Source organism: Larus michahellis, chromosome 4 (assembly GCF_964199755.1).
Source record: "Larus michahellis chromosome 4, bLarMic1.1, whole genome shotgun sequence".
Classification (NCBI taxonomy): domain Eukaryota; kingdom Metazoa; phylum Chordata; class Aves; order Charadriiformes; family Laridae; genus Larus; species Larus michahellis.
The window spans coordinates 52,613,930-52,628,014 of record NC_133899.1 but is presented as its reverse complement, the minus strand read 5'-3'; the positions used below and the strand labels follow the sequence as shown (position 1 = coordinate 52,628,014).

Genomic DNA, 14,085 nt, shown 5'->3' with positions numbered 1-14,085 from the left:
CCACAGAAGATGTCTGGAGGGAAAGCATAGAACTTCATTCCCCTGAATGAGAAGATAAGAGAGGCTGAAGTACTACTAATGCTGCAAAGCATTCTGCAGTATTATTCTTAGAAACGACAACATGTTGAAGCATTTTTGTGGCAGGTTTCAGTGTTTTGTTACTGTTTTGATTAAATTCCTGTTCTTATAATATCACTCATTAGAAAAAGTGTGCTCATAAGGCCGGTCAAGAAACTGTAATTAGTTTATCCGTCTGAGTATTTGGTATAACCTACGTTCTACTGTGTACCACATAGCATTGCCCTGATTTTGCAAATGCCCTTTCAACCCATGGGAGTGTGGCATGAAGTAAAGAAAAATGATGCTGTATATGGGTACCAGATCACTCTTCCTTGGACAAGTCCAGGACAAAACAGCCATATCTTTAATATGATGGCATACCTAGGAGACCCCATAATATTAATTTGCTACAGAAGTTTCCCCAATAGCCTGCGGTTGTAAGGAAGACACCTGACTCTGTACGTATATAAAGAACATGAGGAAAAATGGAGTTAAGGATTGCCTGCCCAAAATAACAGTTACTGTTTCGAGTTGGTTTCCTCCTGTGTAACGATGGCTTATGTGGCAAATGACTTCTTTGCCTTAGTCTTGGCATACTAAATTACAAGCGAAATGCTGTAGAAAAATAGGTTGATCTCCAACCATTTGATTTAGTGCCTCTTCTCTTAAATATCTTATCTAATCAATTGTTCACTCTTCACTGATGTCATGCTCAATTTTTCCTAGAGCACACTCTTTTCCTGTAGAGACTAACACCCATCCTAAAGAAGTACTGTAAGGCTAAAGTAGACTGCAGAAGATAAGTTAGTTAATTCCTTGGACTGCAGAGGTTTGATGCATAGATTGAGTCTACTGCTGTTACTTTCTATCCAGATGTGGATTGATTGTTTGTTTCCCGTAAAAGCTAATCGGGATTATTTTTTTTCCTTACTTTGTTAATGATGCCTACGACTGGGCTTGTTATCAATTTTACCTTCGGGCAGGGATGGATTCCAATAATATTATTTCCCCATCTTGTGTCCTAATGTTTTCAGCCTGTCTGCATTCAAATAGCTAAACAATGAAATTTAATTGTCCTCTCAACCATGTGATATTCTCTCGTGTGTTTTACTGGATGCAGTCTAGATCATCCCATGATGAAGTGCTCTTGAACAGGGCTATCTGTGCTAAACTAGGTTACACTGTTTTGGATCAGGGTTGAGCCTGTGATATTCACGCTTTGTTTCCTCTGTTTGTGGTTGTTTTTTTTTTTTCTTTAACCCCCCATTCCCCCCCAAGCCTCTATCTCTCCATGGCTGGTCCAATGACTTCTAGGAGCAGGGCTGGGGAAGCAGCCATGAGTTTCCACAGCATCCAGCCTCTCACACAGGGGCACGGTTTAACATGAATCATCCCTATGAGGCTGAGGCTAATCTGTCTGGATTTAATCAATGGCTTCTAAACAGAAGCATAAAGGTTTTTAAAGCATTTACTGCAGCCTTCAGACGCATTACTAATGAATGTTATCCCTCTTGCCTCCTTTTTGTGGAGAAGGTGAACAGCTTTTTATGTAACATTCATAAAACAGCTGCTGGTAGAACTAACACTTCATAATCCTGATCATTACAGTATCAGAGTATATTTATGGATAACACAGCCTATAAACTACATCTTCTAACAGCTGTATTTGTAATTTTAGTTTTAAATGGTATTTTGGCAAATGGTGTAGTTGAAACATGCTTCATAGTTTTGGGTTTTTTTCTGAGCCTACTGTAACTATTGAGGCTTGTCATGCTTGGCTTTATCCCAGAAGGATAAAGGGAATTCCCCCTCCCCATCCATGATAATCCTCTGTAGGTTTTCACTGTTGGTGTGTTGGGATTTTTTTTCCCCTCCCCCCCAATCCTCTTTTCCTTTCATATCTCAGTGCTGTTTGACAGAGTGGAAAATATACTCCTTTGCAAAATACTGCTAGCAGTCTTATATTAAAAACTGTACTACTTGAAACAAAAAAGTTAAAAGTGGTTTATTTGTTTATACTGGGAAGAGACAGCCATCATGGCTGGGGTTTTGTGTCCACCCCTTCTCCCTACTTTGTCACTGGGGAAACAAAAAATAGCTCATCTACATCTGCTTTGAGTCAGTCACTTCTGTCTCCTGGTTTTCCAAGAATAGCCAAATGCTGCCATTGGTTCGCTAACTGTCAGGGAGAAAAACACTGTGGAGACTGTGGCATTAACGCAGCCTCTTGAAAACACCAGCCCAAATGCGTGCTCATCATGAGTCATGACTGAGCGCTCCGGTTATTTCATTCCTGCAATTCCTCTGCAGCAGAGCCCCAGAAGGTGCCGCTCCCCTGTCTCCCATCCGCTGGAGCGGGACAGTAGCTTGGTCTCAGGACGGAACCTGTGTGGGAACCTTCTGCCACCACAGCGAGAGTATCATAGCGTACCCTCACGGCTACTTTTTCCCAGATGTGACTGGTGAGCCAGGCTATTTTAATGAGCCATCCTCAGCAGTACTTGTTCATAAGGTTTGAAGGAAAAAACCTCCCTTTTCCCCTGCTTGACAGCTCTCTCCCAACTCCTTCCCTAATCTATCCTTTTTTTATCTGATACGTGACTTTTGGGACGTACCCGTCTAAGGGGAAGGCTGGGACTTGCTGAGAACTAGTTGCTTTCTGTGAAAATGGCTGAATGTGGAAGCTGAGACCGACCTCTGTGAGAGACTCGCGGTGTGCCCCTGGCCTGCTGTGCTGTGTTCTGCCCTGCGTTAAAGCCTGAGCAATTCTGGCTCTGTGTGTGCCGAAAGCAACACCAAAACAAGCCCTGTGGTGGGACAGGGGTTTTGGTAACGTACGTTGACAGTAAACGTGGACTCCAAAAAAAGGCAAGGTTGTTACCTTAATTTTAAAGCACCAAAGCGTGTGACGGGACGATGTCCCCCTCGCCCTGCAACAAGAAGAGGTGACAGCGCCTTGCCAGAAGCAAAGCCCTGAAAGAGGGGAAGGAAAACCCCATGTGCCTCCCTCCATTTTCGAGGAGTACCCTGACACGGCACAAGCCCCGAGAGCCACCCGGGCCAGGCCGCAGGCATGAACCCGCCCCGGTGATGGGGACATACGTTCCAGCCTCCCCCCCCGCCGAGTGCTCCTGGCGCCCCCCAGCCTGCCGCCGCCCCGCCGCTGGGGCTTGGGTCCCGGGTGGCGATTAGGGCCAGCGGCAGCCGCTCGCCCGCCCCGCCCTCCTCCGCGCCGCCAGGGGGCGCTAGCGGCGGGGCGAGAGGCCGCGCGCAGGCGCAGTGGCGGGCGCCCCCGCCCCCGCCGCCTTGTCCCTCCCCGGCGACAGAGCGCGGGGCGGGCGTCCCCCTGCCGCAAGGGCTGCCGGTCTATCGGCGGCGCGGGGGCGGGCGGCCGGCCCGGGGCCCGGACATAAGATGGCGGCGGCGTTGCTGGGGAGGCGGCGGCGGCGGTTGCGGCCGTGCGGGCTGTCGCGGAGGGCGGGCGGCGCGCGGCTCTGCCCGGGCTCGCAGGGCGGATAGAGCGGGGCCGGCTCGGCGGAGCGGGGCCGCCATGGGCTCCCAGGTGCTGCAGATCCTGCGCCAGGGCGTGTGGGCGGCGCTGAGCGGCGGCTGGTACCAGGACCCGCACCAGGGCGCCGGGGTCAACGCGCTGCACCTCTACCTGTGGCTCTTCTTGCTCGGCTTCCCCTTCACCCTCTACATGGTGAGCGCTGGCCGCCGCCGCGACCGGCGGGACGGGGGGGGAATGGTGCCGGCCTGGGCCTCGGGGCGGGCGGGCCTTGGCGGGGGGGCGCGCCCGCCTCAGCGGCGACGGCGAGGCCCGGCCCGGCCCGGCGCGGGGGGGGGCGGGAAGGGCCCCGGGGCCGTCGCACGCGCGCCCCCTGCCGCTGCCGGGCCGCCCCGGGGCCCGCCGGCCGCCGGGTTCCCCTGTCGGCCCCCGGCGCTGCCCGCGGCGGGCCCAGCAGCCGCGGTGGAGGCGGGCCGGGGTACGCCTGAGGCTGCGGCGTTTGGGGAGCACGGACCTGTTACCGGGGGGAAAGTGGGGGGAGCGGGTCGGGCGCGGCAGGGCTTTAGTCGCTGGCGCTCTGCCTTCGTTTTTCTGTTCACTTGCCTTCAAAACTGGACATAATGCTACGAGGTTCCACTGCAGGTCTACTGGTAGTCCAGGAAAAAGCGCAGTTTCTGTAGAAGCTGTCAGATCTAGTCGGTATTTCTGGCTGGTGGCTCTGTCGCTTTCTCTTCTGACTTTTGAGACAGGGTTATGGACATCCCTCCCCCAATGGACGTATGGACACAGGGTCCGTAACCGAGACGTTTATTTGGCCATAATGTAGTGTGCTGTGTGCAGGCTGGCAGTGTATCTGGACTGTGTGTTATTGACAAGAAGCTACTTTGTCTTTTTTGCTTGTGACCAGACTTTACTGTACTTGGTTTGGGAGAATTGCTGTTGAGTATATCTCTGTATCTGCCACTTCAATCAACTGTTGAAATACTAACCTTTAAACCTAGAAGCTCTATTGACATTTGGACTTGGAAACAAATATAGGAGAGGTATGATCAGTTATGGGAGAGGGGCCAGTTTCCTGTTGGTCATTGCTTTTCTTCCTGTGTAAGCTGTGTGTAATTGCTGAAATACTAATATTTCACTTTAGATTTTTTTCAGTAGGAAAGCGTGAGCACACTAGGTATGTTGTGACCGCTTCTGAGCATGTGAGGTGGAATGTAATTTGCAAATCTGCCAGGTCCAGATGCTGTGACAACTTAAAGTAGAAACTGCCCTGTGAAAAAATGTGAGTTAGTGAATGAAATCTTGGAGGAAAAACTCCACGTGAGTGCAGTTGCAGAGATTGAGAGCTCTGGGGTCAGGCATTTGCTTTGTTAAAAAGCAATTTGTAAGACTGCAGTCTGAGACACTTCATACTAAGAAATACCTAGTGTAGAAGAGGAAGCTGCAACCCTGTACAGTTAGTTTTTAATTCACATTACTGGGTCTTGGAAAAAGTAGCTTCGAGGCTTTTTGTTTGAAAACTTTAGACTGCTGGCAAGGAAACCGCAGGCTGAGACAAAATGCTTCTAAAACCAAAGTTAATGTGACAACAGCTAGATAAAACTTTCAACTAAGCAGATCCTCTCTATAAAAACTGTGAATCTGTATCTCTTTGGGGTTCTGCTGAATGTTGGAAGAGGAGAGTCCTTTTGTCTGAAATGCAGCTTTCTTTTTTTTTTTTTTAAGAAATACTATCCTTCTGCTTTGACAGAATAGTCTATTTAATTAGTACTGCCTTGCTGAGCAAGCTGCTCATAAAGCTGTGGTGAGCTATGTTCTGCACGTACAGGAGACTTTTGATGGGAGTTGATCTATATTTTACACAGGTCTTTTGACAACTGATAAATCTGGACCAGCATTTGAGTCTTGTGCTGCTCTTAAAGCAGCAGTTAAACTTCAGTTGCCCATACTATGGGGTAAACTTGAGTTGCTTAAATGTCTTGCTTTTCCTGTGCAAAAGGAAAAGACAGGCAAAAGCAAGCTGCTTCAGGTTTTGTTGAGGTCAGAGAAAATCTCTTGCTTCATAGCTCTGGACAAGTTAAAGATGCAACAACAAGTGCCAACTTCCCTGAGAATAAGTAGGGAGATTAGTCACAAGTTAAAGCAGATTGAATCATATTTGGCTGTTTTCCCTCTTTCCACCCTCTGCAGTTTAAGTGTTGTCTAGACACAAGCTAAACAGGCAGAACCGTGATGGTCATCTTAGCTCCTTAGCATCTCTTAAGCGCCTTTTCAGAATAAAAAGCAGTAAATGTTGCATTGCTGTAGGACATACATAAATAAGCAGAACTTGCTTAAAAAGTCTTAGGTAATCGTAATCTGAATTCTGAGCATGGCTCAGTGGTGTGTAGGAGGGAGTTTCTAAGCTAGCTTCAAATGATTTGTTGCTGGCAGACAACCCTGTGTGTTTAAAAAAACAAAGTATATAGAAAGACTTAGAATGCTGGCAGGTTCGATATTACTTATAAAACTTACTCACTTAAAGGAATTCCGAGATCATAGTGTTGCTTTGATGCATTGGGGCAGCAATAACTGTAGTTATTCCTAAATTGTTTTGTAGCAACAAAGGCAAAAGGATCCCCGAAGAACTTCTCAAGGCTGAATGCATTTTTACAGTAAACCTAATCACTTTTTTTCAAATGTCATTTAACTCCCAACAGGAATGGAACACTTAATCTCTTTTGGATATGATAATTTAGATACATTTATTGCTTAACAACTTGGTTTATTGCACGCAAGGTTGCAAATCTTTCATCTGTGCATTCCTTCTATTGATCCTGTATTTTCAGAATGGAATCTGGTAATGGTTGCAGTCAGCAAGTAATACCATAAATATGTGTGTTTCTTAGCACGTGTATGCCAGTACTGTTAGGGTTGATGGGTTTAATGGTTTAATGCATGGTGCAAACCAACTGAAGAAATTAGCAGTAGAATTCAGTGAACCTTTCTTCCTTGGTCCCTCATCTGCCTTCTGAGCTTAAGTACATGAAAGTGAGATCCGTACCCTGTGTAAAGGAGAAGACAGATGTATAGAAAAATGTATCTGTATTACAGATCCGATACTCTTATTTTTCTCGTGTGTATTTAACTTAAGGACTTAACCCATCCTCGTTGAGAATGTGGCAAAATTAGAGTGAAGCTAATGAAGAAATTGGGGTGTAGAGGAAGAGAAACGTCTGCTTGAGCAAAGCTGCTTGAGTCCTGTACTTTTGGATCTGTGGCTTGGCAGCATGCATACAAAAATACTGCTTTCTAGACTAGTTAAATCTATCCTGTTTGGATGTTTGTATTCAGTAACAGACTCAACAGTGCTTGTTGATCTGCATATCTGTCGTAAGAGCTGATCCCTGTTTTTACTCTAATCCAAAACTCAAGTTGGGAGAAGAAAATAGGCTACAATATGGGGAAACTGTACAGCTAGGTTGTAAAACATAGTGGCGGAGTTGGAAAAAATACTGTAAATGCAGAGGCCAATGTTATGCATCGGTTTTGCAAGGGGGAAGGGAAGAGAGGAGGCTGCCAAAGCACTTCCCCTAGTCGGAATGCTGTTTCAGCCCCACGACGTGCGCAGGAGGGGGTGAAGTCTTGGCTCCAGTGCTTGGGGAACTTTGCCAGTGACTGAAGAGGAGCCAGGACTGTACCTTGCTTGGGGTGATGGGCTTGTATGTACCTACAGAACTTGTCTGTCAAAGTTAAGCTCATTTAGACAACAGTTCACTTAATAGGCACTTGGTTTCCTGACTTGTGTATGTAGTTATAGAAGTAGGTCACACAAATGTATCTTCATGTGGATGTCTTTTTCCAGTGAAGTTTCTGAAATAGATGCTGTATCATAAACTAAGAGTTTAAGTACTTGAAGTTGGATGTATGATGAGAATCCCTGGTAACCCACACTGCTCTAAGCCACATCTAGTTTCCTGGTTACTCAAGTTTCATTTGTATGCCTTGAGGTTTCAGTCGAAAGCTAGATAACTTGTAACTGAACGTGCTTCCTGATAACAGCAGTTATCAGGCCGCTCATAAACAAAAAATGGTGACAAAATTGCATCTGCTGTTTCTTTCCTTTTCTCCAGTGTGACAGTTTCTATAAAATACTGGCCTTTAAAATGCTTTAATGTGAGAGCATTTTACAAGGCAACTGCTACTGCTCAATAAATGTTTGATTGATATCACTTTTACGTAAGGACTTGCAATCTGATTTGGGTTGGGAGACTCCCCTATGGATGTTCTCAACAGGTAACACCTACATGTCTCTTTTTGACAATAATCTGGAAACTTCATTGCATCTGTGGTATCTAGCTAAAGCTAGATGGGGTTAGGTAAGGTCCATATGGTCTTTGTTTTTTCATAAGTATGCAGCCTAGCTTGCGATCAATGAAATTTCTTCTGATTCCTGGCACTTACGTATTTGAAAAGTTGAATCAAGATACTGTGTCCTTTGTAGTTCAAATTGGAATATTTTAGTTCTGTAACTAGTGGTCTGAGGTTTCAGTTCTGTTCTAGATTGACCACTGGAATCGAGGAGTATTTAAAGCTTTTTCTACCTACTCTTTCACAAAAGGTGTGTTGTGGTGCAGCTGAGCTGACCTAACAGCCAGCAGCTTCCACAAGGGACAGTCCCGCTCCTCAGCTGTGCATTCCTGTGTCTCACCTTTGTCCACATATATAGTATGGATTTCATAAGTTGTCCTGAAAGGTTTAAAATTGGAAAGTAACTGCTGAGGGAAAGGTGGTAGAAACTTGTTGTCCTTCCCCTTGCCCTCCATCTTTGAGAGTACTACTTAACTTCCCTTTAAGATTTAGGGAAATACTTTCAGCTAGGAATTTATCTAATTATTTGGTTTATTCAGCCATTAGATGACTGAAGTTTTCAACAGAATGTAATTAAAGCAGGCAGGTTTTGTATGGTCATGTCTAGCTCTTTCTTCTCTCCTATAAGAGCTTCAGTTGTGACTGCTGCTGTTCAGTGTATGTTTTCTTTTGATGCTCTAATGGAGTGACTAGAGATGTGCCATAAAATGGGATGTTCTCTGAAATGCTGTTGCAGATACAGACTTGTAGCCAGCTGGTGTCTGCTAACAAGCTCTAACCTGAGGTTTTTAGTCTGTTGTACCCAATAAAAATGCTTTAGTACTTGTGAAAATAACTGAAGTGAGATCTATCTGCAAATTTGTAGGACTTGGATTTGTATTCCAATCTTGAAGATGGTATTGTATAGGATCCTCAGTTATGTTGGTGAGAGACTTGTCTCTCCTCAAATGTGGTAAAATGTCAAGCACAGTTTAAAATATAATCTCACTTTAACTTGCCCTGGCTTGTGGACAGAAGACCCCAAATGGATGTTGAATGCTTCTAAGTTTGGCAAAGAAAAATAGAGAAGGCACCAGTGGTTTAGGTTGGGTTGCAGTAATTCTTTCTCTTCTGGCTAGAATGCAGGTGAGTTGTTGGTACCATGCTGCTAGTGCCACAGCTTGAGACTTAATGTAGAGTGTAATCAGACAGCAGAGTATGCCGAACATGCTAAAATTTCTCCTATTCCCAGAGCATATGCCCTATCCAGAGAGGGATATCTACTAATAATGCGAAGAATGAAAAGTAGTGAATTAATTTATTTTGTTTTTAGCTTTTTGCAATCCAGCAGAAACGGCATGTGAGGAAAAAGTACCCTTTAATTCTTTATTGGGTTTGCTGCAAGTTACATGAGGCATTCTGCTGTTTTCCCCACTTGTTCTCACAACTTTCCTTTGTAGAACAGGATGCATAGAATTTGCATTCCACAAAGTAAACTGGGTACACTGAGTGACCTCACTGGTGATGGAGTGGAGGGGAGAAATTGAAGAGCTCTGCAGATAGAAAAGTATAGGCATGTCTTTTGTAGACTAACTCTAGCTTTTGTCATCTAGTGTTAAACTGACTCTGCTGATAATGGCTTATGAACGTTAGGTACTTGTTAAAGAGAGGCTAGTTGAAGTTGTGTTTGTGATTGACTAGCAGACTGCTTAGCAGGTATGAAGCTCATACGTTTTGCCAAAGTTAACGGGCTTGCCCTTGCCTGCAGTGAGCTAGCTGCCTCTGAAGTTCCTGGAAGCAGAAGCACTGCATTTCTTGAGGAAACCCTCATAGCATTGCTTCAGGGGTTGTGTGGATGCCTTTAGCATCATTGTGGCTCCTGATTGCTTACTGATGCTGTTTTTAAATAGCTATGTTTCCTCTTTCTCCTCCTGAAGTGGTGCTTGGTGCATGAATCTCCCTGTCCACTACGGTCTTGTCCAGCTCAGCGTGCAAAATACAAGTTAGCATACCTCAGCTTAATTTGCCTGTCCTACTTCAAATGTTTCATTAGGTGTTGACTTAACTTGTTTTGGAGGAAAAGGTAGGTTAAACTTGATCTCTTTAAGAAAAGAATCCTAATAAGTAACCTGCCTCCTGATTGATTCCAGACTCAATTATTTATAGTTGTTCGGCTTTAGAAATGTTATGTTGATTATTTGTTTTTGCTTACTGGCAGAAGGTGAGCAGCCAGATTAAGGATTGGTTTTGTTCTGAAGTAACAGTCAATACAATATTTAGAAATGTATATTCTTTTATCCCCTGTATTAGTACAGTATTTCATATTTGGAGATCTCTTCAAACTGTTTTTGCTGAAGTCATGGCTTCAATTGTGTGACAAGCACTGTCAGTTCTTCTGGGACTAATAAACTCTTGAATATGTAGAAATATTAATCTTATAATTGGATCTCTTTTAAAAGACTAAAACTAGTTTTATGTGCAGAATAGAAAAGGCCTTCTGTCTTATTCTCCAGTCATGTTCACTTTCTGATTCTGCAAGATGTGCATGGGGCTTTGATCACCATAATGGCTTTTCTCTTGCAATGACCTGTATAGGAAGGGAGGTGTGCGAGACAAGCTGGAATTCTTCTTAGGCTAGGAGGTCTAAAGCTCACTTGTTCTTCTCATCTACTAAATTAATGTTCGTGCTGGGTAACAAATGCTTCTTAATTCTGATTGTCCTATGTCTATGTGTGTGTATAGATATTTATGGCTGTTAGGATTTTATATGAAACTACACCATCGGTGGGGTAAAGGATAGAGGATAGTGATGCAGCAAAATATTTGAGAACACAGACTCTAGTTGCTTTTGTAAGGAAAGTGGTCTATTGGTGCATGAAGACTAAGAGGTGATATCTCACTTTGTTTAGTGACTGCCTTGGGAAATGGCAAAATTATAAATATGAATAAAAGGTGAATTAGAAGGGTGAAAGCCTTGAAGTGAAATCTGAAGTTTAGCTAGTACTCTGAACAATTCTTTTAAATAGCCATTAGGCAGCAATTAATATCTGTCGCTGAAGTGATCTGTAAAAGTCTTATGGGCCTCAGCAGAAGTTGCATGAGAAGTCTTATCTCTGAGTGGAATTTCAAAAGTTGGATTCAGGACTGAGGCTTTTCATGTGGCTTCTGGTCATCTTTGAGACATTCTGAAAAATTCTCTTCAGAACATCTGTGTTGTCTGCCTTTCCATGGGCATGTAATGGTCTAGCACAGATACTTCTTGCAGCATGTGGTCTTGCAGGTTATTGTGGGCTGCTGCTCAAATGTGTGAGCCACAAATGTAAACAGCCTTTTGTTGCATGTAGGTAGGGAAAAGTTTGGCTTTTGTGACTGATCAATATCTTGTGCAAGAGCAGCTGTTGGAGGCTGACAGGTGAAGTCAAAACATCTATGTTGGGTAGTTGAGCAGGCTTTCTCCCATCTGCCATCAGTTTTTCCAAAATGCACTTGGTGCTGTGTACTAGACCTGAAATAAGGTCATACCCTGTGCTTGGTTTAGTTTTCAAGTTGCTTAAAATCTTTTTTTTTATTATTCATAGCAACTAATCAAAAATATTGGGTGTGATGCACAAAATCATGTTAGCTTTAGGTTTCATAGTCAAGGTCTTACGTTCCAATAGTCTGGAAAAAGAGAACAAGAGTTGAATTTGGTTCTGAAGCTCCAGTGATAGGTATAGTTACCATGCTGTTGTGGTGCTTTGGTATCTTGTAGTCCAACTGGTCCTTTCTTCTATGTTGCTAGACTTGTAACAATCTCCACACAAAGCCTGAGCATAGGGGGTGTGTATTTAAACCTTCATTTTTAGTGTGATCAATCTTTTCTATATGAAAGAGACTGTTAAACTACAGATAGCTTTATGTATTCTTACAGACGTTTGACCTCGTGTTCATTAACTCTTTCTTATTCTCTTTTGAAAGGCCCTTCCTTCTTCCATGATGATAGTAGCTGTCTACTGCCCCGTGATAGCAGCTCTCTTTATCGTTTTGAAGATGGTGAATTACCGTTTGCACAGGGCACTGGATGAGGGAGAAATTGTGGAGAGGAATGCCAGTGAGCATATGGACAGAGATGCAAAAACAGAACAAAGCAATGTTTCAGCCAAGAGGAAAGACAGCAATGGGCCCAGGTAAGGTGTCTGCTGATGTTTGTATACTGCTTCAAATGATAAACAGGCCTGTCTTCATCAGATAGGTAACTGGAATGGTAGTTGAAATAAACACTGAGGAATATAGATGCAGACCTCCATAGTTTTGAAAGACTGTTTAAGTCTGGTCTTTAAAAGCAGACTTACTTATGTATTAGTTTGGAAATGATGGATTCATGTTAATTTCCTGGTTCCTTCCCCAAAGCAGTTACAGAACAATATCGAAAATGCTGGAAGCACTGAAACAATAGCATGGAAAATGTGTGCTGATTAGGTCACTAAATACTTAATGAACACAACCAGTACAAGTAATCTTATTTCAGCAGTGGACTTAGTTTTAAAAATCTAGCTGTCGGAGACCACATACTACATGCTAAGTCTTTTATCACTGAAAGGAATGTCTGACCAGGTTTCAATTTGCTTAGTTTTGCAAAAGCGCGAGTTGGATACAGTGCTTGACTCTAGTCATAGTCTGTCTTCAGGAGAACGCTGTCCTGTGGATTTGGAAATTCTGGAATTGCTCAGTAATGAAGATGATGATTCTGAAGTACTGTCAATAGGAGGTGATTCCTTTCCACAGACCTGCTTTGCTGTTGCCAGCATAAAAAAAACCCCAGAGGCTTTCCTCCTCCGACCAGACTACTTGGAGAAAGAAGAGCAAAAGATGAGTCAACAAGGCCAGCCTAACCAGTCTGATGAGACTGTGGATGTGTTACGAGCTCTATTATCAAAGCCTCTGCCTGGCTCCAGGTAATTGAGGCCATCTTAAGAGTTACACTGCATGACATAAATCAACCTTGAATTGTTAGCTTTTAAAGAAGACCTTTCTCTTGTCTGTGAGTTTCTGGTACTAGTAGGCATGAATCCTTTTCAAAGCAAGGCAACTAGTATGCTGTCCTGACTCTTAAAAGGTTGTGTGTGTTTTATTTAAAAAAAAAAAAAGAAAAAAAACAACAAACAAAACCCTGAAAATTTTACATGGAGACACGTGCTATAAGGAAATGTAGCTGTAAGAAGACTGTTAAGTCTGTTTATCAGGATGCTTAAAGGAAGTGTTAAAGTGATGCTCATTAAAATGCTCAGCCTAGAAGTAAAAGGACTTCATTGTGCCTATGGGGTAGCTTCTCGTGTGATGGGTCTTAAGTTCTTCTGTATCTGCTCTCAGCTCAGGTATTGTTAGCCAAAATGGTGTCTTGGATTCCTTTAAAGTTGATATACAGTAACTTCTTGTATCAATCTTTTATAACCTGACCCCTTTTCCATGTTGTGTTTGGTAACTGATCCCGTTGATTTTAATTGTGACTCCATTTAGATCACCATATACCTTACTAAAACTGTATTGAGCTATTTCGGCAGAATGCTTGCCTAAATGTATATTAATGCTTATTCTGCTTAATAAAATTCATGAAAGTAAACTAGTGGTCTCTTCTGTTTCAATGCAACCTTGCTAACACATGTTTTAGCAGCGATGATTAATTTTTCTTTTCTAAGCCATGTAGCTTTTGCTTCCAAAACAGTAGCCAAGACTTGGCAAGGGACTTCTTCCTACTAGTATTGTGAATTACTTCTGGATGTTTCAGAAGTTCTGTTTTGTCTAAGGAGCAATTGACGTGGGACAAGTTATTACATTATAAGCATTTGTGAGCTCAGAAGTAGAGGTTAGTTTGATGCTGTGTGTCCTGCTTGCCAACTAAAGTTTCATTAACTTTTTATATGATCCTTGTTCCCACTTTCAGGTCTCTTAACTAGAACTGGGAACAAGGTCAATGCAGAAATTACGGAGTTACTTTTTGGTAAGTGGGATGTACAGTATATGCTAATCTTTGCCTGGAAGCTTACAAGAACTCTGGGATGATAGCATTCAAACCAGTAGAGGGGATGTACAGTGAGTGTTTTAATATTGAGGTGTCCCCTTCTTAGTCAGCTAAATTGGAACAATAATGACAAAAAACTGCCTCAGAAGAAAATGTATATGTAGGGTTTTCTTTTTTTAAAACTCTGCTC

At 43.4% G+C, this 14,085-nt stretch overlaps 1 protein-coding gene across 25 annotated transcripts in view; it reads left to right on the top strand.

Annotated features, from left to right (window-relative positions):
- The first annotated feature begins 3,383 nt into the window (after positions 1 to 3,383).
- The window catches only part of PCNX1 (pecanex 1), a 104,302-nt gene continuing 93,600 nt past the window's right edge, over positions 3,384 to 14,085 (top strand). For 19 of the 25 annotated variants that reach the window (XR_012586714.1, XR_012586712.1, XR_012586716.1 and 16 more), the window contains exons 1-3: positions 3,384 to 3,763; positions 11,855 to 12,063; positions 12,553 to 12,831. Coding sequence is in view for 14 of the 25 variants with exons in the window: in XM_074584811.1 (XP_074440912.1) it covers positions 3,611 to 3,763; positions 11,855 to 12,063; positions 12,553 to 12,831 (641 nt within the window). In the remaining 11 variants the exon portion in view is untranslated. Of the gene's footprint in view, positions 3,764 to 11,854; positions 12,064 to 12,552; positions 12,832 to 13,817; positions 13,875 to 14,085 lie in introns of those variants that run through there. The other 6 variants (XM_074584810.1, XM_074584808.1, XM_074584806.1 and 3 more) reach the window with 3 other exon arrangements.